This window comes from Neopsephotus bourkii, unplaced genomic scaffold, assembly GCF_033783945.1.
Source record: "Neopsephotus bourkii isolate Nb327-2 ecotype Australia unplaced genomic scaffold, CSIRO-AGI_Nbou_v1 NB_114, whole genome shotgun sequence".
Lineage (NCBI taxonomy): Eukaryota > Metazoa > Chordata > Aves > Psittaciformes > Psittacidae > Neopsephotus > Neopsephotus bourkii.
In genome coordinates this window covers 963,282-986,290 of record NW_026900631.1, presented here as the reverse complement: position 1 = coordinate 986,290, position 23,009 = coordinate 963,282, and the positions used below count along the sequence as shown (strand labels likewise).

At 40.6% G+C, this 23,009-nt stretch overlaps 2 protein-coding genes across 2 annotated transcripts in view; one reads left to right on the top strand and one right to left on the bottom strand.

The window, feature by feature from the left end:
* IARS2 (isoleucyl-tRNA synthetase 2, mitochondrial) overlaps nucleotides 1-20,570 on the top strand; it is a 29,724-nt gene extending 9,154 nt beyond the window's left edge. Inside the window, exons 12-23 of the mRNA XM_061365364.1 lie at nucleotides 353-513; nucleotides 8,037-8,139; nucleotides 8,724-8,817; nucleotides 14,564-14,672; nucleotides 15,442-15,544; nucleotides 16,450-16,575; nucleotides 17,236-17,367; nucleotides 17,973-18,079; nucleotides 18,791-18,936; nucleotides 19,093-19,283; nucleotides 19,950-20,094; nucleotides 20,223-20,570. Coding sequence (XP_061221348.1) covers nucleotides 353-513; nucleotides 8,037-8,139; nucleotides 8,724-8,817; nucleotides 14,564-14,672; nucleotides 15,442-15,544; nucleotides 16,450-16,575; nucleotides 17,236-17,367; nucleotides 17,973-18,079; nucleotides 18,791-18,936; nucleotides 19,093-19,283; nucleotides 19,950-20,094; nucleotides 20,223-20,374 — 1,569 coding nt within the window. The 3' untranslated portion in view covers nucleotides 20,375-20,570. The remainder of the gene's footprint in view (nucleotides 1-352; nucleotides 514-8,036; nucleotides 8,140-8,723; nucleotides 8,818-14,563; nucleotides 14,673-15,441; nucleotides 15,545-16,449; nucleotides 16,576-17,235; nucleotides 17,368-17,972; nucleotides 18,080-18,790; nucleotides 18,937-19,092; nucleotides 19,284-19,949; nucleotides 20,095-20,222) is intronic.
* A 645-nt stretch (nucleotides 20,571-21,215) lies between these two features.
* The window catches only part of RAB3GAP2 (RAB3 GTPase activating non-catalytic protein subunit 2), a 42,991-nt gene continuing 41,197 nt past the window's right edge, over nucleotides 21,216-23,009 (bottom strand). The window contains exons 34-35 of the mRNA XM_061365377.1: nucleotides 22,832-22,990; nucleotides 21,216-22,551 (exon numbers count right to left, since the gene is read on the bottom strand). Coding sequence (XP_061221361.1) covers nucleotides 22,402-22,551; nucleotides 22,832-22,990 — 309 coding nt within the window. The 3' untranslated portion in view covers nucleotides 21,216-22,401. The remainder of the gene's footprint in view (nucleotides 22,552-22,831; nucleotides 22,991-23,009) is intronic.

The window sequence follows — 23,009 nt, the reverse complement described above, 5'->3', positions numbered from 1 at the left end:
GTAATAGTGATTTCATTCTAATTAGAGCATGAGGTATTGTATTCCATGAAGGATAATGTGGTTCTTGAGGGTTGGGACTGAGTGGTAGCCCTCACTCTGTAATACAGATGGTGTGTGTCATGTTAGGGTTCAAAGTAGATAACAGGACAAAGGGAAATGTACAGTATATACTGTGTTCAGAGTTTGTTACTGAATAGTAAGATGCAGGGAAGTAAATGAAGTAAATGTGACAGTTGCCCGAAACATGTTAATCAGTGCTGGGAGTGGGAATGTAGACCTGTACCTTTATTTACTGGTAATATTAACATTGTGTGAATGCTGCAGCATGCTCAATTCACTGTCTGCTTTATAGGAAGTGCTGAAAAAAGTGAAAGTTATTCCCACATCTGCAGTGAACAGAATGCTTGAAATGCTGGACAGAAGGACGTTTTGGTGTATATCACGACAAAGATCTTGGGGTGTCCCAATTCCTGTTTTTTATCAGAAGAATACAGGAGAATGCTTGATAAACAGGTATTTGCCTAGCTTTATATACTGAAAAATGAAAGAATGAGCAGTGTCTGTTGTGCTGCAGTTACACAATATAAAACTTCTAACTGTTCAAGTATAAATCTGTGCTTTTACTTGTAACTGTTTATATGCAGAACTGATTCAGCTATAAATTAAAACAATCAAAACCTCATTGCTGAAGGTGACTTGCATGTAAGTAATGGGGATCAATTTACTTAGATACCTATGTTACCTGTAAAGTCTCCTTGATAATTATTGCTGTGTTTTCATCCCTCATCTTCAAGTTAAGTGAGCTGTTAGTAATCATCATCATTTACGTTTAAGCAAGGAGTAAAATGCAAGTTGTAGTTGGAGTGGATTGCAACTGCGGTTGTAAGTTGAACAGGTGTTTTGTCAAAATAGCAGTTGAGTAAGTGGCAATAATGTATCTGAAGAGGAATAGCCAGATCTGTTGCAGAATAAGTAACTGCACTTTGTTTCAAAATAAAACTCGGGTGTTTTTGAAAGCTAGCCTCAATAAATGTAAGTAACTGACTTTTAGCTACATGATTTGGTACGTCTAAAGCTTCAGATGCTAGCCTTATGCAGCCATCTTCTGGCTAATAGCATCCAGGTACTGTAAACTTGCATTTAAGAAATTCCGGACAATGTAATGTAGAAGAAATCCAAGCTATGCTTTAAAACAAGAAAACTCAGCCAAATATAAACCTTTTCTGTCTTTTAAGGAGTAATAGAGTTCTGCTTTTATCCATTTGGGGAACAGAGGTTATCAATTGTGAATATCCTCTAAGAGATTATTTCATAAAAGTAGTATTGTGGACTTCCACTTTGTTTTCTGTCTTGAGATATGCTGCTGTAACTCTGTTTCATACATGTTAACCTTACACCCACTCATGCAAATTCATTATGGATAATACGATTGCATAGCTGGAGATGAACTTAAGTAGTGTTACAGAACTCTTAGGGGTTTTATTCTGGTGTTGAATAAATATACTGCGCAGAGTCCAGCCTCTTTTCCAGAGGCTGGACTGAGCACACAGGTATAGTAGTAGGTGAGGCTTAGGGTGTGGATAGCAGGGAATGGACTTCAAGCAGTTAGTCCTTAGCTTCACCTAGTGCGACTGGGTGTGTAGGTGCACAGATGTGTACTTTGACTCTCTCACAGTAGGCAATAACTGTGAGAAAAGACCACAATAACTGTAGCTGCTTATAGTTCCTGAATAATACTGACACACCTCATAAAATAAATGGATGGAGGCTCTGTGGGGTGTAAAAACCATTTTACTCACCAAAATTGTTACCGTATTAAAAAGTAAGCATATGCTTACATTTTTAAAAGTCACAATTTCTGAGGAATACTTATTGTAGTCTATTTGCAGAACAGGCTTAAGTGTACTTACGACTACTCTTAAGTTTGTACTTACTTGTGCTTGCTTAAGATTGTTAAATATATAGTTTAACAACAAAATTAGACTGTAATGAAAACCAGCTTAACAGTTGGTAGTCAAATGTGAAGGGCACTGAAGCAATAGCTCCTTCAGAACTCAGGGGAGCTGACCCAGTGGGATCAGAAAGCATTTGAAAGGAGGGATGCATGGGAATTCGTTTAGGTTGTAGTAAAATTACCTTGAAAGCCAGTGATCTGTATTGAAAAGCATGTCTTTTGTAAGTGCTTGAGCTGTGTGAGGTTACTGCTGGAGTTGTATGATATGGCAGTTGGGGCATTTTGATGTGATAAACTCTGCAGTGGTGTAACAAGTTGACCTTTGTCTGTAGGTATTGGACTAGTGGTCACGCATGTAGGTGAATGAGCAGAGCAACATTATGGCATGTTTGGTTAGAGTTGATCTGGGGGGAAAAAAGAGACATTTAGGAAAAAAGAGACATATCCAATACGCTTGAAAAGTTGATTTATTTCATTTGACCCACAGCTTCTCATGCTCATTTGTAGTCTGTGCTCTTTACTTGTAACCTGTTTTACAGCAGAGGTGAAATTGTCAAAGCAAAGTGTAAAACACATTAAATATTTAAAGTTAGCGGCAGCAGACTTCTGTGACCAGAGTGGGAAAAGTGCACAGAATATTGGCCTATAGAAATGACAGGCAAATTTAGAAAGCAGTCTGTCAATTCATAGGTCATTTTCCTGGACACCAGTTCTTATTGAAATAAGCACCTAAGATGAAGTATCTTGTTGCATTTACGTTAAGCATTTTGGAAAACACATCACAAGAGGTTGCTGACTTATTTCACTTAAGAATTTTCATATTCAGATTGTGGTTACAATTAATATAATGAAAACAACAGTAAATAAATTTCAAAACCTGTTTTCTTATCTGGAATTTTGGATAAATGGGCTTCCAGTAGCAGCTGCTCTGGAGTTTTCCAGTGACTATCAAAAGTAACAGCATCTCCACTGGAAGTCAGTGTAGTCCACATGGAGTTGCTGTTACATATGAGAGCACCAAAGGTCGATCTTGAATGATGCTGTTTGCATATCACCTGTAAAAAAGACTTTAATAAAGATAACCAAGAGTCCCTAAAATAAACCGCTGTGTTTCCCTCTGTGAGTTCCCCTGAATTCGTCATGCAAAAGGTGGCAGAAGGCTTCTCGTCAGGTTGTTCATGTTCAACAGAGTATTTTTCCCACACCAACAATCCTATGTTTGTAACTTGAAAGCAAAGAGCTATATGGAATCTTGCATGCAACAAGTTCTCTGAGTCTTCCTGTTTGCTGCTGTGGCCCGCCACAGCCCTAAAAGCCATTCAGTTGTTCGACACAGTTGTCTATAGTTAGAAAATTAATACTGATGATTAAATTCTTAGTGTAGGGTTTGCCACATCATACTGCCATCAGGAGTTAAAGAATGATTATTAAATAGCAAAACCCCATATAAGAGAAAGAGAAAAGAAAGAACAATTTTTTTCATTATTGCCCCTTTTAGGAAGAATACGGAAGTAAAATTCCGCGATTGTTCCACATGAGTGGAGGAAGAAACCCTTTAACTAGAATATATGCACAAATAAATGCTGATGCTGTTTGTCAACTTTCAAAATTTAATAGATTTCAAGAGAAAATAAATTGATTTAGGAAATTCAGTAGCTCATGGAAGAGGAAAGAGCTCCAAAAGTAAACCAAGAGATTTGTATTGCCTGTAGTAGCTCAGACCAGGCAATAAATATGAGATATGTACTTTAATCCAACCCTATGCAGTAACTTCTTTGCAAATTCACTTTTCAGATATTGGTAATAGTAAGTACTGTTACAAAGATTATTCTAATGCCTGCAGACATTTGTCCCCTTCTCTGTGACTTGGATTAACAAGTAACTTAAATTTCTGATGAAGAAAACCCCAGCCTGTTTTGAAGTAGATCTGTACTGCTCTCTAATTTACTGTTGAAAGTATCAAGACACTTGTAAGCAATAGCAACTTACCATAACCTAAATACTTACTGCTACAGTATCAGTGCTCATGTAAAAAAGATAACAACTTGCCATCTTTTCTGTTGTTCGAAGAGGTTGAGAGAACACCAGGCCCTGTATTCTTCTCCTCCTGACTGTATCTTGTGCTGCCTAATTTCTGTTAACACATTAAATAAGTGTTCAGCATAATCAATATCATTCTTCAGAGTGATTGGCTGGTGTCGTGGTAGCATGAATTGCCGGGGGGGGGTTCAGTGCTAAAACGTAGCGAGTGACACGTAATGCGAGTTCTTTAGATAGTGCATGAATACAGGGCAAAGTTTTACAATGGGGTTTTATTGCTAACTCGGTGAATTGTCATGCTCACGTTGAAGCCTGCAGATTATAAAGTAATGAGTAGCTATTTGAGAAAGGTGGCTTTTCACTTGCACCTTACAGTAAAGTACTTCGCCAAAATCTCTCTTCCAATACAGATACCTTAAGTAGAGTCACTTCTCTCTCTTGCAGTGATAATTAATCATAAGGATACTGGGAATGGATTAGAGGAGTGGGGCTTTTCAGACTGTTGGAGGAAAAAGTATTTGTTGAAATGGTATCCTGGAAATCTTTGGTTCTAGCTATCTCATAAAATACTTGCTTGTTAATCATAGAATAGTTAGGGTTGGAAAGGACCTTACGATTATCCAGTTCCAAACCCCTGTCATGGGCAGGGCTGCCTCACATTAGACCAGGTCACTTGTATTCTGTAGGGAAAGTGAATATAATGGAAAAACTAAAAGTGGTAAAATGCTTGGGCTTTCTATCAGTAACTGATAACACAGAACTGACCTTATCTGTCTGAAAACTTGTATCTGTGGCATAATCATACCTGTTAGTTCACGTGTCACAGAAATGTGTCTTTAAAATTATTCTGCCCTTCCTAAATTAGCAATATAAGCCTATGCATTGAGTAGCAATACACTTGGTAAAAGCTCTACCTATAGCATCTTTTGTAGTAATGGTGTATCTACAATGGTAGGCAACTGCTGTGTGGCATTGACAATACTTACTGTAAATGAAGGCAGTCATTTTATGATGGTTTCGCAAGGGAGATTGATAGTAAGGTTTCTTTCCTTCTTGTCCCTCCCCCTTACCTCCAGTGGCAAGGAGAACAGTTTATTCTCACTACAGGCAATACAGTTAGCACTAACACAGTGTTTCAGGTGCTCTCTCCTTATTAATTTCTCCAAATATTTGTATGATAGGCCTAATCTTAACAGTTATACCTTCAACTGAGGAAAGGTGTCATCACAATTAACAGTTGCAGAGTCAGAAAACCATCAGCACTTTACTTATAGCTTAGAACATCTGCCAAACTGAGATTTCTGCTGTGATCAAACTGAAGCCAGACAATTGCTGGAAAGCATTGTTTGTTAAGAGCATATTCATACATGTTGTCCCAGGTAGCTCTTAGTTTTGGTCTGTGGCTGCATTTATCACCTTCTAAAAATCCCCACAAATACATGTTGAAACCTTCAAAGATGTATAGGTTGAAAATTAATTCAGCATCAGTTTATGGCCCTTCACTGAAGTTATTTGCGATGTGGAAGACAAGCTTAGTTCCTGTTTAAGTTTTCTACTTGCTTTATGGAGCATGCTAGTGGCTTTTCTATACTGGTTATGGGTATGATTCATGATTAGAAAAAAAATTCTGGCTCTAATTTGATACCAGATCTATTAGCTGAGCACTGAGTTACTTCTTCCATGAGTCATTCAACATGTATTAACCTTTTATGTGGTAATAAGCATGTTCTGGGGTGAATCATCCTCTTTTTAATTTAGCTACCCTGTCTTCTGCTGGTGAATTCTGTGAGTAAGGATTGCCCAGTAACAAGAAGGCATTAACACTGTGGAGAGAGCTCTTGAAATACTTGAAAACAACTAGTTATCCATCGTTGTCTTTAAAAATACATAGGTAGTGTATTTGAGAAGAATCAAAGGTGGAGCTTTCTGTTGGCAAGGAGTGAAAATGATGTTGTGTATTGCTTTTTCTAGCCTGTTCTCAGGTGCCATGGTCTGTGTCAAGACCGAAGGTTTGGATGTAAAGCCAGCCTTTTCAGTGGAGGGTACTGACCCTGCAAGAGAGACTAATTCAGTCTGTACTGAGGTGAACAAACTTCTTGGCTTATGTGATTTGTTTTTTCCTGAATGCTTTCTGAATGTGAAGGTTTAGGCTGAAGGAGACAAGGCATAAGGGATACTGATACTATCTGCCAGGAATCTGTCAGGACTGGAGTTGTTGTTTGCTTTTGTCTTGGGGAAGTAACATTTCACAACTGGAAGTGAAGGCAAATAGGCCTCTGTGCAAATATTACTGAAAGGGAAAGACACTACTCGGAGTTGGAGCTCCTCAATGTTGTTTTACCAAGTGTTAGCAGTTCTATTACAAAGACATAAATTGTGTCCTGTCATCATTAAAATGGAAGGTGAGTGATACCCATTCTAATCTGAAAGGGTAAGACTGGTGGAGTTAATCTGGCTGACTGTCACTTTGTGAGCCTTACTAGTTAGTGGGTTTTCTCTCCAGAAAACCTACTGGTATGTTCTGCAGGAATTTACTTTGAAAAATAGGCACTCGAATAGGTTGCCCAGGGAGGTTGTGAATGCTCCATCCCTGGCAATGTTCAAGGCCAGGTTGGACGAGGCCTTGGGTAATACGGTTTAGAGCGAGGTGTCCCTGCCCATGGCAGGGGAGTTGGAACTTCATGATCTTAAGGTCCTTTCCAACCCTAACTATTCTATGATTCTATGATGGATTGATTAATACAAAACTGTTGGTCTGTCATTGCAATTTTATTCCCACAACCAAGAGCAAAACTGCATTTTCTTCTTACTGTTGTACCTCATGTCATATGATTAAGTAACAATTTGTTCTGCATTTTCTTGGAGAACATAGGTTGTCATGCTTGAACTCTGTGTATAGGAGTCCACTAAATGTTATAGTGATGTAGCTCACCTTAGTAGCAGTGTAGTAAAAATACTGTGCTGAATTTGTACAAGACCAAGACCATCTTCGTGCTGTGTTTTCAAGATAACAATGCCAGATCATTATTTTACATCTTTCCCTCTTGCAATACTGTGTCAAGAAGTTAGTTAATCGATTAAATCTTCATTTCTTGAGTTAAAAATAAATCTCTGGTGGCTTGGGTAACGCAGTGGGTTTAGTTTGAAGTCAGCAGGTCATGATGATTTGCTGTTGAATACAGAAGGTATCTTAAAAATCATCTCTTTAGTAAAGGCAAGGCAAAGTGTGTGAGGCTTGCTTTGGTTTTTAAGCTGTTTTAATTCATGTCTTGTCTAATTAAATGATATTAAATGATATTAAAAATCAGTTTTCATAGCCTTTCCTACTGGGGACAACAATTGAATGTCTCCTAAATAGTGCACAGAACTGCTGTAGCTTATGAACTCGTCTGTTGCCTTCAGAGTGTATGTTGAATGGTGTTTTGCATCACTCCTCTACTGCGTAAAGCTTGCCACATTACTGGGATTAATATGTTTATCAATTTCTTACCATTTAAAAAATATGTTGCTCAAGAGGGGGAATTGAGGCAACCAGACGTCTAATGCACATGTGTGGTGTTCAAAATGCTGCCATTTCTCACTCTGCATTTCCATGTGAGTTCTCAGTGTCTTTTTATGCAGCGGAGAATAAAAGCCTGTTGTCAAAAGGAGCAGATATTTTGGGTGGAAAATAGTTATTTGGTTTCTTTTTAAATTCAAGGTCAAGAAACACCAGATGAAATGGATTCTAGAAGTTTTCAAGCTGCTGGCATCTCTTCCCGAGTGCCCAGTTATTGACTATTTGCAGAAAAAGCTGTTTGGAATGCATGTGGGTTTCTGTATGTCTGGGTTTTACTCAACCCCAATCATCTTGGAAGACAAAAGTAGGAAATCTTCCTATACAGGCAGAAAGCTCTGTGGAGTCCTGTCTGGATTAGAAGCTGGAAAATCACAGGTTTAAACAGCTTGATGTCTTTATCAGTTTATGTCACCACTTAGATCTGAGATACTGAGGTACAATTAACTGATTAATTACTAAACCCCTTTTTTCTTTCTAACCCAGTGAAACTGTCACAAATGTCATCAAAATCGTGGAGCAGCAAGGAACAGATGCATGGTGGACCCTTCCTATTGAACAGCTGCTACCAAAAGAGGCTGTAGCGAAGGTAAATTTTTGACTTCAAATACAGAAGGTGCTTGAAAGAGTTCAGTGGTGGGAAATGATATAAAACCTTTATACATTCCCATCCCCCTTTTTCAATCTTAGACCTTCACGAGAAGGTATCCTGGGAGAGAGGAGTATTCAGAAACTGAGATCCGAATATGGCAAAAGCCACACAGTCAGATTTGTGCCATTAATTCAGGGCAGAAATCTCCCTCCTCCTCCTTTTCGTTCATGGGTAAAGTAACACCCTAACTAACCAGGTTATGAGCCCAAATATATATTTGGTCTTTGTCATTGAAACAGATGAGAATTTTAATTTAGTTCTTCCTAACTTTTTACTGTTCCTTTAACAGCTGTGTTCTTAAGCAAGCACACAGACTGTACTTTTCCTTGTTCTGGTTTGGGTTTTCATCAGTAAATATCTAAAAGCTATTGTGAAAAATTACCCAAGTTATTTTGTGTTCACTCACAAAGTTGATGGCAGAGCCTGTACAGATCTACAGGCTACTTTATGTCTATATTCAAAAAGCATTGATGCTAAGGGGTATTCTATTTGCATTATTTTAATAGTTGTTTTTCCAACAGGCTGGTGGTAATGATGTTTTGGATTATGTCAAGGGACAGGATGTCCTAGACATCTGGTTTGACAGTGGAACTTCCTGGGCTCATGTTTTGGAAGGTACAGAATTAATATGTTGATTTTTCTTTTAAAATGCTTGGTGGCTGGTGTCAGCAAAACCGACATAGGATTGTGGCTGTGACTTCTTGTAAAGCTGCTTTTGCTTGTAAAGATAAGGATTTAATGTTGGCAAACTCATTTTCAGCGCAGTCAAAATTGAGAATTCTAATTTTGCCATATGGCATACCATAGATCTTCTAATCAGAAGATAATTGAGTATAGAAGCTTCATGACACAAAGCACTTTGCTATTAGGTGGTAGCTTATACTATTTTCAGTTAACAAATTTCACTTTGGGCAAGGTATTTGAAGCAAAACAGATTAGCTGCTGGATCTAAGTGAGTTGTAGGTGTACTTTTTACTTTATGACTACTTGCAGTAACTAAAGCAATATATTGTGGCTTAAAATAGTTATACTTGCTATCTGCTATTTGTAGCTCCTACTACCAGTAGTTGCTACTCAGCAGGTAGCAGCTATATATTTATGTGAAAATATATAAAACATGGATTGTTTGCCTGGAGAATAGTCCAGAGTCAGGAGTCATTTCTAAAGGAGGAGTCTGGTCCCATACATCAGGTTTCTTGGACTTTAAACCCTCAGTACACAATGGTGTGATAACAATCTTGTTGAATTATAAAACACGTTAGTACCAGAGGTTTTGTTTCTTAGCAACATGGTCAGGCAACAGTATCATCAGCAAACATTCATTTTCTAGAAGACCTGTACATGTATTAAAATTCATACTCTTTAAAAATGGTTCTGGCTTGGTTTTGGAAGGTATAACAAAATAGTGGTAGTCTGTGCAGTTACATACTTGGATTCTTTATAGACTTAACACCTCAGTATGCAAAAACTACATCTAATCCTGTGGAGGAAAGACACTGTGTTTATTAAGGAATAGCAGAATAGCAGGGATAGTAGAAGATGACGCTTGAGTCACTGTTCATTTGTGTAAGGCTCCCATATGGATACTGTAATCTGTACTAAATGTTGGGGTTTTCACACTATTTCTTTCATGGAACCATTCAAAATTCCTCTTCTCTACCTAGTCATGTATATTCCTAAAACTGGGTGCAGTGTGGTATGTGTAAGGCATCTTCTTTTGCTGTCTGACGTGACTGGAGTGGCCCCACTGGTTCAAAAGCTGGGGGAAGGACAACTAAAGCAGTGTGATCTCATAAGCCTCTATCTTCAGAAATGACACGAAAGTTGCATTACCTTTTTTCCTATGTAATTAAGGCTCCCAGCCACTGCCAGCAGTAGTTGTGCAAAAAAGTAGTGCCATCAAAGTGCAAAAGGCACTTTGCCGGAGAAATTGTTGAACTAGTATTTGTGTCTTGAATTTCCAAGTATACTCCAGCTTCTAAGACTTTTTGCAGAGCTTCTTCCTACAAATAACAGGCCAAGGCTTACAAGCAGCCTCACTGGTGGGATTCTTTTCCAAAGTACTTTTACAGAAAAACCGATGAAATCCATAGAGAAATCCAAAATTGCTTACAGAACGTTGTAACAGGAAGAACTTCCTGCGGTTTAAACTCATGGAAGCACAGGGGCATAGGGAAGCTGGCATGCTACCTGCAAACTGCTACCTGTTTATTTGGTGGTAGAGGTCAGTGATAACAGCAGTTATTACTGGCCTTCTGATGACAGTGTCATGTTCTTTCACAGCACATGAGTTAGTTTAGGGCAACGGGAGGGTATAATATGATGGTTAAAGCTGAGACTAATGTTTATAATTGCTTCACTCTACCATGAGCTCAAGTTATTGAAAATGATAAATCAATGATGTGTCTGTAACCAGCAGGAATAAAAGGTGGTACAGATTTCCATGCCAGTTCCACTCTTGCAGGAGTAAGTTGTTTCCTCCATTGTCTCTGGAATGTGGGGAACGTCAGTCTCAGTTTTCACTAAACTCAAACAGAATGTGTCTGAGCTTATGAAATGAGGGGCAGCAGTTATAGAATTCATCCATTTAGCTGATGGCCACGTGGATTGCTTTCAAAAAATAGGGCAGGATAAGGAGGAGAAAGCAAAGAGAGAAGTTCTGCATTGTGAGGGTTCTGAACTGCTTAAAGGAGTTGCGCAGTGACAGCAAACTCAGTGGCCTGAATTGTAGGTTGCATGGATACAGTCATATCTGTATGCTTCCTCTGCTGTGTTTCCTACCAGAAACTGGGCATGGTTCTGAGGGAAGGACTTAAAGTTCCTCTTTTTCCATTAAATTAAGGTTGGCTTCCTTTTTCCAGCCTGGGTGCATCAAAGGAACCACTTCTAAAATGGCATGTTACCCAAACTGTTCTCCATCAGCAGTGTGGCAGGGAGGAAGGGGGGTGATTTACACACTAAGACCAAAGATTTAACTGCTGTAATCACAAACCCAGAAGTGTACATTTATAGTTAGATTGTGTGTAAAATAACCACCCCGCTTGCATAACCATTTACACACCAACTGTGTGTAAAATAACCACCCCACTGAGAGCAGACACACAGTGCAGTGTGCTCTGACAAACCAACCCATTGCTACTGAAGATATCCGGGGATACCGCTTGCCTCATTAATGGTGTTTGCCTAGCATTGCTTTCACTGGACAGTTTACTCTTGTGCTGTCTAACCCTGTTTCTTTCTTGCTACACATGCAAGTGTTTAAGTCTGAACGCTGAAGTGTGAATACATTAATGTTCACAGCTCTGCTGTGAGGTGGCAGAGTATTAATACCCTGCCTCCAAAACCAGTGTCAGGTAAAAGCAGACTTTGGTTCAAAAGCATTTGCTGATTTCAAATACTCAGTGCTGTGGTGCCTCAGACTTTGGGGTTTGAGGTTTTTGCTTTGAAGTTCAGTTTGTGTTCAGGCTTTTGATCATGCTTATTCCAGTAGCTGGCTTTGGAGTACCCATTGTAGAGAATTCTGTCTTGGCATTTTCCCTGTGGGCAGGATGCCATCTGCACTGCAACCTTCAGTTATTAGTTTTCAAAATACTTCATACAAAAATGCACACTGGGCCCTATTGCAGTGATAGGGTTCAAACTGAAACAGGGGAAGTTCAGGTTAGATATAAGGAAGAAGTTCTTTACTGTGAGGGTGGTGAGGCACTGGAATGGGTTGCCCAGAGAAGTGGTGAATGCTCCATCCCTGGCAGTGTTCAAGGCCAGGTTGGACAGAGCCTTGGGTGGCATGGTCTGGGGTGGGGAGTCCCTGTTGATGGCAGGGGGTTGGACCTGGATGATCTTAAGGTCTTTTCCAACCCAAACCATTCTATGATTCTATGATATCTGTGATTGATAAAAGTGCCACAGCTTTTTACCTGTAGTTTTGTATTGCAATGGTGGTAGTTTCCAACATCATAACTTTTTTCCCTATCTTATTGGCTAATATTTAACTGAATGAATGTGATTATTTTACAACTTACCTATCTGTTTAAACTTTTATGCTGACTTAGAGACTTGAATTTATCTGGGCTGATTCATTCCTGGCATTAAAATACAATACATTTAATCTAAAAGTCAAAGTCTGTAAGATCAAACACACAGAATCTTCAAATCCAACCCAGAAGGATCATAAATTGTAATTCTCTTTCATGACCTATGTACTATACCTCAGTGTAAACCAAACAACCGAGAAGTCTCTCCTGGGCTGTTGGACACAGTCTTCCATGTACAAACGTGCACATTGTTGGAATTGATTTATACACAACTATCACAACTGTAATGAAACTGAGGTGGTAGGGGAGCTGTTTAAAAGGCAGGCTGGCTTTGTATATGCAAAACCTGTGTTTGTGTTTTATAGAGATAAAATGATCAGTTAACTTTAAGCTACATTAGCCAGATGTCCTGGTTCCTGTCAGAAAAGACCAGCAAGTTTGCTGTTTGTAACCAGTTGGTTGTTTAAATTCTTCCCTAAGTTGTTACTAGTGGCATTTCCATTAAAAGTTCACTTCTCTAAAGCCAGTGGCTAGTAAAGTAGTTGTAAATAACAAATGTTCTTGCAGATTATCACAGTGATGCTCTTCCTTACCGCAAATACTCTTTTTAATCTTGTCCTCACAAGTATTTTTGCAGTCTGTTTATACGAAGGCCCATCCCCACTTACTCTCCTTTTAAAACCCGAACTCTCTGTAGATTTCCTTGAAGGAATAAACAGATGGGTTAAAACCCGTAACAGGAGCCCACGCATTTTTCCTGTGGTAGTTGGAACCGTGTGGCCTTGACCTTTGTAATGTTGAACTTCCTTTTATTGCAGGATGGATCTAAATATCGAAACTTCCATTAAGTCAAGCAAATAAATCAAGTGTGTCAGCAGCAGAAAGACGCATTGTCTCAGGGGTCCTCGGGGGAGGAGAGGAGGAGCAGTAGATACAAACTTAATGTCTGCATATATGGAAAATTACACCACCAACTTTTAGGGTTGGAACTAATTTCCTGCCAGATGTGTGTATCATTTTGCACATTTCTAGGCTTTGACGTGCATGTTCTCTGTGTCCCTCCACATTACTCTGTTCTCACTCTCATGGTGACCTTTCTGGGACTGGTTAGAATGAGGAGGGACTTGTTGAGTCTACAAGTCTTTTACCTGTCTGTCCAGTGACTGAACTCCACAGATAGTCTTTATAAGTTTGCTGCCCTTTCAACCCTGTGGGAGGGCTGAGTTAGTTCATAGAGTCATCAAATGGTTTGGGTTGGAAGTGACCTTAAAGCTCATCCAGTTCCAGCCCCCTGCCATGGACAGGGACACCTTCCACTACACCAGGTTGCTCCAAGCCCCATCCAACCTGGCCTTGAGCACTGCCAGGGGTGGGGCAGCCACAGCTTCTCTGGGCACCCTGTGCCAGCGCCTCAGCACCCTCACAGGGAAGAATTTCTGCCTAATCTAACTCTACTGTCTTTTAGTTTAAAGCCATTCCCCCTTGTCCTGTCACTACACTCCCATGTAAAAAGTCCCTCTCCAGGCAGGGATAGGGTTGCTGTTATGCTTTTAGTGTACAGGTAGCTCATGCCCAGTCTGTGCGCCTTGTTGCCTGTTTTTTTCTCTGATGCCAGCAGTACTGATCGGCTCCAGTTCCTAGCATTCCTTTCTATTGTGTATTTATATGGAATGATACTTCCACTCAGCCTTCACCTAGATAAGTTAAATAAGCCATGCTCCTCCAGACCTCTCTCTCCCACAGCAGGCTTTGTTTCCCATGTTATCCTCACCCTTCCCTGAAATGTTTAACCTTCCTGGAACACCAGTGACCAGAAATGTGGATTCTGTCACAGGTGAGCTGCGGTCACTGCCAAAGCTTCCTGGTCTCCTCTGAAAGTACCTGATGCCTTACACTAGGGCAAAGAGGCATGTTACATCTGGGACTTGTATCCTGAGTAATTCCCTGCTGGTGAAGTTTCAGGTTGTGGCATAGATGTTTTATTAATTCCGAACTTTATGATCTTTTCTTTGGGTTCTTCACTTTGTTTCAGAGTGTTTTGAGAACTTCTTATGAAGTGCTCTGAGTGTGACAGCTTCTGTTTTCATAACTTACTATTATGCTTGGGGGAAAGACATTTGTTAAATATCTTTGACTTAAAAAAAGCATTGTGCTACTAATGAATTACTTGTATTATGTTCCAGTAACCATGCACCATGTATACAAGTAACCTACATACTGTGTTTAAAGAGCAGAATAAGTTTTACTAATCTCTCTTAGATTTCCTGTGAAGTGTATTAATTGAAGATACAGGCTGATACTTTAAACAAAATCTCCTGGTTTTAAAGGTGCAGAGCAAAGAGCAGATACGTACCTTGAAGGAAAAGACCAACTGGGAGGTTGGTTTCAGTCCTCTCTGTTAACAAGTGTGGCAGCAAGGAATAAAGCACCATATAAGTAAGTGTGGATTGCAAACACATTGCTAATTCGTTTATTAGATGTCAGGCTTCTGATAGTGTGAACAGTATCGAGAGAGAAAGCCATTAGTAAGTATCTGACTTACGTTGTAACACCTTCAGTATAAAGCTTTCCTCAGATTAGATTGTAATGGATTTATGGTTTGAATTGTTTCAATCCTAATTTTAATAGCTGTTTTCTTTCTCAGTCATTTAGGTGTATCCTTTTACACTGCCAGATACAGACCTGTTCTTTTGCCATCTCCTCCATTCCCATTATCGAAGGGATTGCTATGGGAGGTGCAGGATGGAAATCTAGGATCATTAACTTGTGAATTGAACATTAGGCTGTAAGGAATTCAGAATTAGTCTGTGTGTGTCTTATCCTGGAGCTCTGTTTGTCCCCTGGCAGATGAAAACCACAGGGGAGGGTAATGTGGGTCAGTTGCAAGGAAGCTGTGCAAATTTGGGAAATACATTGGCTTGAAGAGAGTAATATTTTTAGTCTTTAATTCATCTGAAATACATGTGCCCAAATACCTGAAACAATCTGTTGCTCCCATGGCAAAATTAAATGAGGAAAATCAAGTTGTATCACTGCTTGGAGGGTAGTACAGGGTATTCATGGTTGGTTGAAATCAACGGATGAAGCTTCAGGCTTAGCGAAATAGAGGATTTCTGTATGTTTTGATGTGGGAATATCCTTAGAAACCTGTTCTTAACAAAGATTTTTCACTGGGATATTGTTTTCGCTAAAATCTTTTCTTCAGGACTCTGGTAGTTCATGGATTTACTCTTGGTGAGAAAGGGGAGAAGATGTCTAAATCTGTTGGCAACGTGGTTGACCCTGACGTAGTTATCAATGGAGGCGAAGTAAGTCAAACCCTTGAGTTTGTAAGAATCGCTAGTTGCAACTTTTCACTACCAGATTCTGCAGCAGCCTTGTGGTATGTTTTTCTCTGAACAGCTGCCTTTTGTAAGGCTCTTCTGAAGACCCCACACCTTTGTTCTGTGCTAAGAGAAAAGGAAGCGCATTATACAGGAGGGGTAGAATGGTTCCTTTTCACTTGGGAACACTGTCGATGGAGTGATTTGGGGCAGGGTTTAAAAACATTTAACATAATTAACCTTTGCTTTCAAACTGTCTAAAACCTACACGATGAGCTGAGCAGTCAGAGCTGTGGTTGTACGGGGCAGTCTGCTCCCAGCTTAGGCTGTGGATTGACTCTGGAAACCGATTTCATTCTGTGCTCAAGGAGGTTGCACTGCAGGTGATGCTCTGATGTTCTACACAGTCCTGCTGTTGCTCTTTCAAAGGCTGCCAAGTAGATTTTGCAGCTCTAGATAATGCATCCTTACAAAGACTTTATCTAATTCAGTAAGACACACAATAGCTTCTGTGGTTTTTCAAAAGGACTACATTTTTGGGGTTGAAAAGAGGGTGGAAAACAGTCTGAAGAGGGGGTGGGAGAATGTAATTTTAGATATTAACATTAAAAAGCAATGTTAAGCATTCAGGGGGTTCAGGCTGTAAGATGGGTTGATCTTAGCTTACCCAAGTTCTGGCATTCCCTGTCTGCAGACTGCTGCAGGTATCTATTGTACTGGATAATATAAATGGTATATATGCTTGCTAAAAGAGGGGGAAGACCTGCAAATACAGTGGCCACCTGCATGCTTACAGATACTTTCACAGCAGTGGCAGTGTGGCACTGCGCTGCTCGCCATGCTGCAGGGCCACCAGCACTTTAACTTGGTGCCTTTCTGTCTGTACTTAGGATCACACCAAGGAGCCCCCATATGGTGCTGATGTTCTCCGCTGGTGGGTGGCAGAATCCAATGCTTTCACTGAGGTGCTGATTGGGCCTGTTGTACTTAATGCTGCAAGAGATGATGTCAACAAGGTAAGAAAGACCCACATACGCTCTTCATTCTAGTGACAGGTCCTCTGTATCTGATTTTATGTTGGTTGAGTAGAATTCATGGCAAACCTTTTTAACCTTTAGCCTAAAGAAGGCTTTTCTGAACTCAGGTAGGGAGGTACTACTGCTTTTTACATCTGTGAATCAAACAGTAAAGTGTCCTAAGGAAAAGACTAGGGTTTGCAGCGTTCTTCAGTAATAGCCAGTCTTGTCTTCACTTCTGTATAAGTCCTTTTGGCATCCTAGAATCATAGACTGGTCTGGATTGGAAAGGATCTTAAGATCACTCAGTTCCAGCCCCCTGCCATGGGCAGGAATGCCTCACACTAGACCATGTCACCCAAGGCTCTGTCCAACCTGGCCTTGAACACTGCCAGGGATGGAGCATTCACAACTTCTTTGGGCACCCTGTGCCAGCGCCTCAGCACCCTCACAGTAAAGAACTTCTTCCTTAGATCTAACCTGAAGTTTAAACCCATTACCCCTTGTCCTATCGCTACAGTCCCTGATAAAGAGATGCTACTGTAACTCTTCAGTCACTTTGAAAACCAGTCAACTCCAGTTAATTCATTCTAGGATATTATAATTTGTTTCATCTGAAGCGCACACCATTAATGTTTCATTTTCCTGGTTTGCTCCTAGCTTCGGAATGCAATACGCTTCATGCTGGGGAACCTGGCTGGCTTCAACCCACAAACAGATTCCATCCCTGCTCCAGAGATGTACATAGTGGATCAATACATGCTGCATTTACTGCAAGATTATGGCAGCAAGGTAGGGGTAAACTGTATTGAGATGAATGTATGTATAATGTTTATCATCAGTTATACCCTCTAGGCTCTTTAGGTACAGAGTATGTGCCAAGTTGGCAAATTCTGACCATGGCACTTTCTTTGATGCAGTGTGAGCTCCCTTAAGCCCATTTCAGATTTGGAGAAGAAAGCTTTGTTTTTAACATTCTGAACTTACTTTTGACATTGGCTGGTTTTCTCACTCCCTCCTGCTCAAGGCCTCAAATTACAAGTCTTTAGAAATAGTCAGAATGGAATATAAAAAAACAACCCCCAAAAATTTTAGAGCTTTGGAAAGCTGCCGTAGTCCAAAATTCAGTAATTCCTGTCACTCAGAACTGTTCTGAATAAGAAAGATAATTTCTGAGGTTCCCCATGTCCTCTCCCCTGAAATCTGAATTGAAGTTATTTATTTGTTCTAATTGTTACTGCTTCTATATTCCCCACAACCCACCTTTTGGAGGAAAGATTCTCCCAGACTCCATCACTCATTACAGTTTCTTTAAGTTAAGATTCATCAGGGATTGTCGTCGTGTGCCATGTATGTGAATCCATACGCTGTTTTCTCTCTCTTTGCTCCCTCTCCAGGTTACAGAAGCATACAAAGAATACAATTATAGCAAAGTTGTTCGATTATTGCAAGCATTCTGTTCCAGAAACTTATCAAACTTTTATTTCAGCATCATCAAAGACAGGTACGTTCATTACTGCTGCCCTTAGAAGAGGAAATACAAGTTCATCAGTTTGAGATGGAGGCAATAATGCTCCAGGTGAATGTCGTGTGAGCACCAAGAACATTTCAGTGATGTGTTGTGCTTTACTGCACTAAAGCTCATAGGTAAAGCTTGGCTGCTGTCAGCTGAGTATTTGTCATCAGCGAGCTTCTGTTTGCTGTGCACTGAGAGCACTGAATCACTTTGTTTTAAAGGTGTATGCCTGATCACCTTTCAGACTTTTAAAGTCAGATTCTTGGAGCTGTATTTCTACCTAGAAATGTGTGTGTCTGGATCTGGGAAGGTAGAAGAGCATTTAGCACTTACCTGGGCACCCTAGTGTCTGTTGCTGATCTGTAAAAACCATAGAGAATCCAAAGGATGTGACTAATGCACTTTGATAGGGCTGCAGACTCACCTCTCTGAAAGTGATTCTGTTTCTGCTCAACAAAGCAAATTAACATGCCATGTACAGCATCTTTCCTTTGACAAAATGCAGCTGCACATGCAAATGGATCTGTACCTGCACCACTGTGCATGCCTAGGAAAGGCAATTAAGAAAAGCTTTCCTTCAAAAGGCAAGCTGGGTCAGACTCCTGTACCTTCAGTGAAGCATCCTGAAAGGATGGCTCAGGATCAGGGACAGTAACATGAACACACAAGTACTTCCCAGCTTTTATCTCTGTCTTGCAGGCTCTATTGTGAAGGAGAAAAAGATCCCAAGCGCCGTTCGTGTCAAACTGTGCTAGCAGAGGCTTTAGACATAGTAGTCCGGTCCTTTGCACCAATTCTGCCCCACTTGGCAGAGGAGGTTTTCCAGCACCTCCCTTACAAGAAAGGTAAAGCACCTATGATTTCTAAGGGATTCTTTCACAGTCTGCTGTTTCACTGCACAGTGAAAAGAATGCACATAGATAAGCTGTTTGTTTTTATTCATTTTCTGAACACTTGGCTAAAAGACACTAAATGAAAGATTCCTTTGCTTTGCTTTCAAGACTCAGGGGGTGTGTTTCGTACTGGCTGGATTAATGCAAGCTCAGCATGGAAGAAGCCTGGCATTGAGGAAGCAATAGAAGGTGCATGTGCAATGAGAGACTCGTTCCTTGGGTCCATCTCTGGCAAGAATGCTTTGGAATACGAAGTCATCATTGTAATTGAGCCTGGACTGCTATTTGAATTAATGGAGGTAAAAGACACAAATAAGAATAGTGTTATCTGTGCTGTATGCTTTCTTCTGCTCAGGCAGGGACATCTAGCACAAGTCCCCCAGGGTATGTCTAGTTGGGTTGTGGATACCAACTGGAGACTCCATGCCCTCCTTGGGCTACCTGTGCCACTGTCTGGCCCCCCTCGCAGTATAGAAGTGGGTTTGCGCTTTCTGTGATTTCTTCTTCCAATTTCTGTCTGTTGCCTCTTGTCCTGCCACTGGCCCCCACTCAGAAGTGCCTGGCTCCACCTTGTCTACCATCTCAGTCATCCTTATGGTGCTTTGCTGGACATCTCCCTTTTATCAGGGAGAACAGAACTGGACCTGGCACTGCAGATGTGTCACAGAGGCGCTGAGGAGTAAGTAAACGACTCTCATTCACTCCGATCAGGAACTTCTACCTTAGCATTTGTTTTCAAGAGTGGAGAACCTTAGCCCTTGCAGTGGTAGATCTAAACAGAATTATATATATGTATATATTTAGCCATGTATGTGTATGTGAACAGACCTGCTCTCCCTTCATGCCAAGGCTTTGACAGCCGCTGCAATCACATACACAATAATTCTGCTTTTGCTTTAACGTTATCTGGGAGGAGGATGTTGAACAAAGCCAGCTCACAGGTCTGAAAATGAACTCTTCCCTAGGCTCTGCAGGCTGAAGAAACTTCGAGTGTTTCAGAGCTGAATGAAATAATGATGGCTTCCCAGACAACGCTGCTGACTGAGCTACCTAAAGAAACACCTACAGACGCAAACATCATCAGAGGGACCTTCCTGATTAACTTGGAAGGTACGAGAACTACTCCAGACAGGCTGCTGTGTTGTTTTCTGCACTATACCATACTGTGTTGTTCATATGTAGAGTTGAGTACCCAGCCCCCACCTACATGATCTCAGCAATAATGTTTTCTTTAACAGGGGGTGATATCCGTGAAGAATCTTCATATAAAGTCATAGCTCTACCAGTTACCAAAGCAAAGTGCCCTCGCTGCAGGAGATACACTTCCGATTCCACAAGCAGTCCCTGCCCACGGTGCCTCACAGTCCTTGCTGGACGAGGGAGCACGTGAAGCTGCTCCGAAGCTGTGAGTACTGCAGTATGCCAAAGCAGGGGCTGAACAGAAGGTCTGTGGACTAAAGCCTGTAGAATCAGATGCTTAAGCTGTAGCCCAAGTAGATTTTCCTGTGTTTAGAGGGGAACCGTATGTACATATACCTCATTGTGTATATCACTTTCAGCTTAATAAAAAGGGTGGTTCTAAATAACTGACTGATTTACTTGGTTTTAGCAGCCTCTGTTCTTTTGAAGTTCACTTCCATTTACATGGAACTTCATGGTAAAACTACTATTTAATCTTTACACTGACAGCAGTCAGCAAACCAGTTTTCTCTCTATGGGAGTGTCTACTCCTCTTGTAAAACAGAGGAAGAAAAGGTGGTGACCACCATTCCCTAAAAAGAAGGAAAAGACACAATGAAACCTCAGATTTTATTTAATCAATTTACACAAATCCACAGCAAATTAGACACAAAATAGCACTATATACAGAGTATTACTTACAATACATTACAAATTTGGTTGGTGTAGTGCATCAGCTCTGATGTGATACTCAGTTACAGTAAAATCCTTCGCACAGCTATACCAGGAGACAGAAGGTAATGCAACTAAGACACATTTTTGTGTTCCTTGATGACCAAATCTAGCATGCTCCTTTCTGCAGCAGGCTAAAGTGCTGTCAGGCAAGGTGTAAAGTCCCCCATACAGTCTTGCCCCCTGCCATTTGTCCCCTAAAGCTGTTTTAACCTGTTATAGAACAGTATAGGAGTATCTAAAACATAGACCAGGGCTGGCCACTTACTAGAATTCTTCCTCTGACCTCCTATCACTCTAGGAAGTCAAGACATTTCTAGGGGGAGAATTTAACCCTTTCTTGACAGCAGCCCATGTCAGGAAGATAAGACCAAATCCTGTCTCTAGCAAGGCAGAATACTATGAATGTTTCTTACATCTAATGCAAGAGGAGCAGGTTACAAGATGGAGCTAGTAGTTTCAGCTGACTTCAAGACAAATACAGTTTACACCTAGTTTAGTTTTCACTCCTGGTTTCCTCTAGGTAGACAGTACTAACTGATGCAAGATAATCATGTTTAATACCAGTCCAATAGTGAAGATACTCACTATATGACTCCCTGTAGGTACCGTAGATAAAAATGGGGTTTTTAAGGCTAAAGTACTCAGTACTATAGATCTTCAGTGAAGTTGGGTCAACTACTTAAGCAGTTTCTGACTACAAGTTACATGTGCAGAGACTTATACTACATCTTCTATAGTGATGAGGAAAACAATCTTACAGTAAGACATTCCTTGACCTATTTAAACTCAGCAGAGCTTAATAATAAAGAAGAGGGATGAAATTCCAGTTTCAGCTGAAGGCCAGCATCCTAGAGACAATACTGGGAGAGCTGGACTAAAAGATGAGTCCATACTTGTGCTTGGAGAACTGGGTTCTCCTTCCCAAGCTGTTTCTAGTGTTGGCAGTTGTCCTTTTACATAAGGCCCCAGCACATTTCCTCTAATGTCTAGTGTAGGTGTTGTCATCACGTACAATGCAGTTACAAGGCATGAGCCCAAGGCCAGCTCTAGCTTCTGACAAAGCAGTATTGACTTTACATGGTAACTTCAGAGACTGAAGTTTTGCTTGGGTGTAATTCTACAGCTTGTTTCTCAAATCATACATGGAACAGTGGAAGTGCAGAAGTTCCTGCCAGCATGAAATACAGGATTTCACAAGATGGGATTCTGTGAGTAGGCTAAAACTGTTAGATCTAATTTAGACTACTGCAAAAAGCGCTCAAGTTGGAAATAAATAACAAAGTATTTCAGATACAATAGAAACTAAACAGCTTTGTGTTAGTGCAGAGTTTAAAATAGACCCCAATTCCAAATTACCTTCTGAAGTTCTGGGATGGGGAGCGTTGTTTTTGTCATTGTTCTAACAAGAGCCACACAGAAGTTTCTTCTTGTGAAGTTCAGCCTCATGGTATAAAATCATGCATTATACCACTGTGTAGCACAGCGGTGCTAACACCAAGAGTGTCACGATGATGAGATGGATTCAACAGCCTCCATGAGGTTCAAGGCCAGGCTGTACTGCCCGTGATTCTCCGGTAAGTGCTCAATGATTTTGTTAATGAGTTTGGCTGTTGTTGCAATTGGTACTTCTACGTTTTGCAGTTCCTGGGGGTCCTGTGTAAGTGAATACCACAGCATTCCAGTAACTTTACAGATGATCCCCTGCATATAAAGCCCTCCTCAACATGTACAAAACAGATTAGGAAGGCTTATTAATTCAGTTAAAGCTTTTAACCCACGGAGCTGCTGTACCCTTCATGAAACAGAGCCAGCACCAGGGAAAATGAGAACAAATTCTCATTTCCATTGTAAGAAAGGGCCATTCAGATCTTATCACTGTCTTGGTGAACAGCAGCTTCTGAAAATCAATGTGTTTTTCTAAAGTTTAACTTACCATAGCTTTGAGCCAAGTACACAGTGTTGGAGGAAGCCTGGCGAGTAGTTCCATACCCTCCTTTGTCTGCACATGAAGTAAAGCGAAGGCCAGTCTCTGTCCAGCCAGTATAAGCAGCTGTGATGCAAGCACTTCTTTGTCTGTCACCATAAGAAAGGCCTGAAAATAGAACAACATA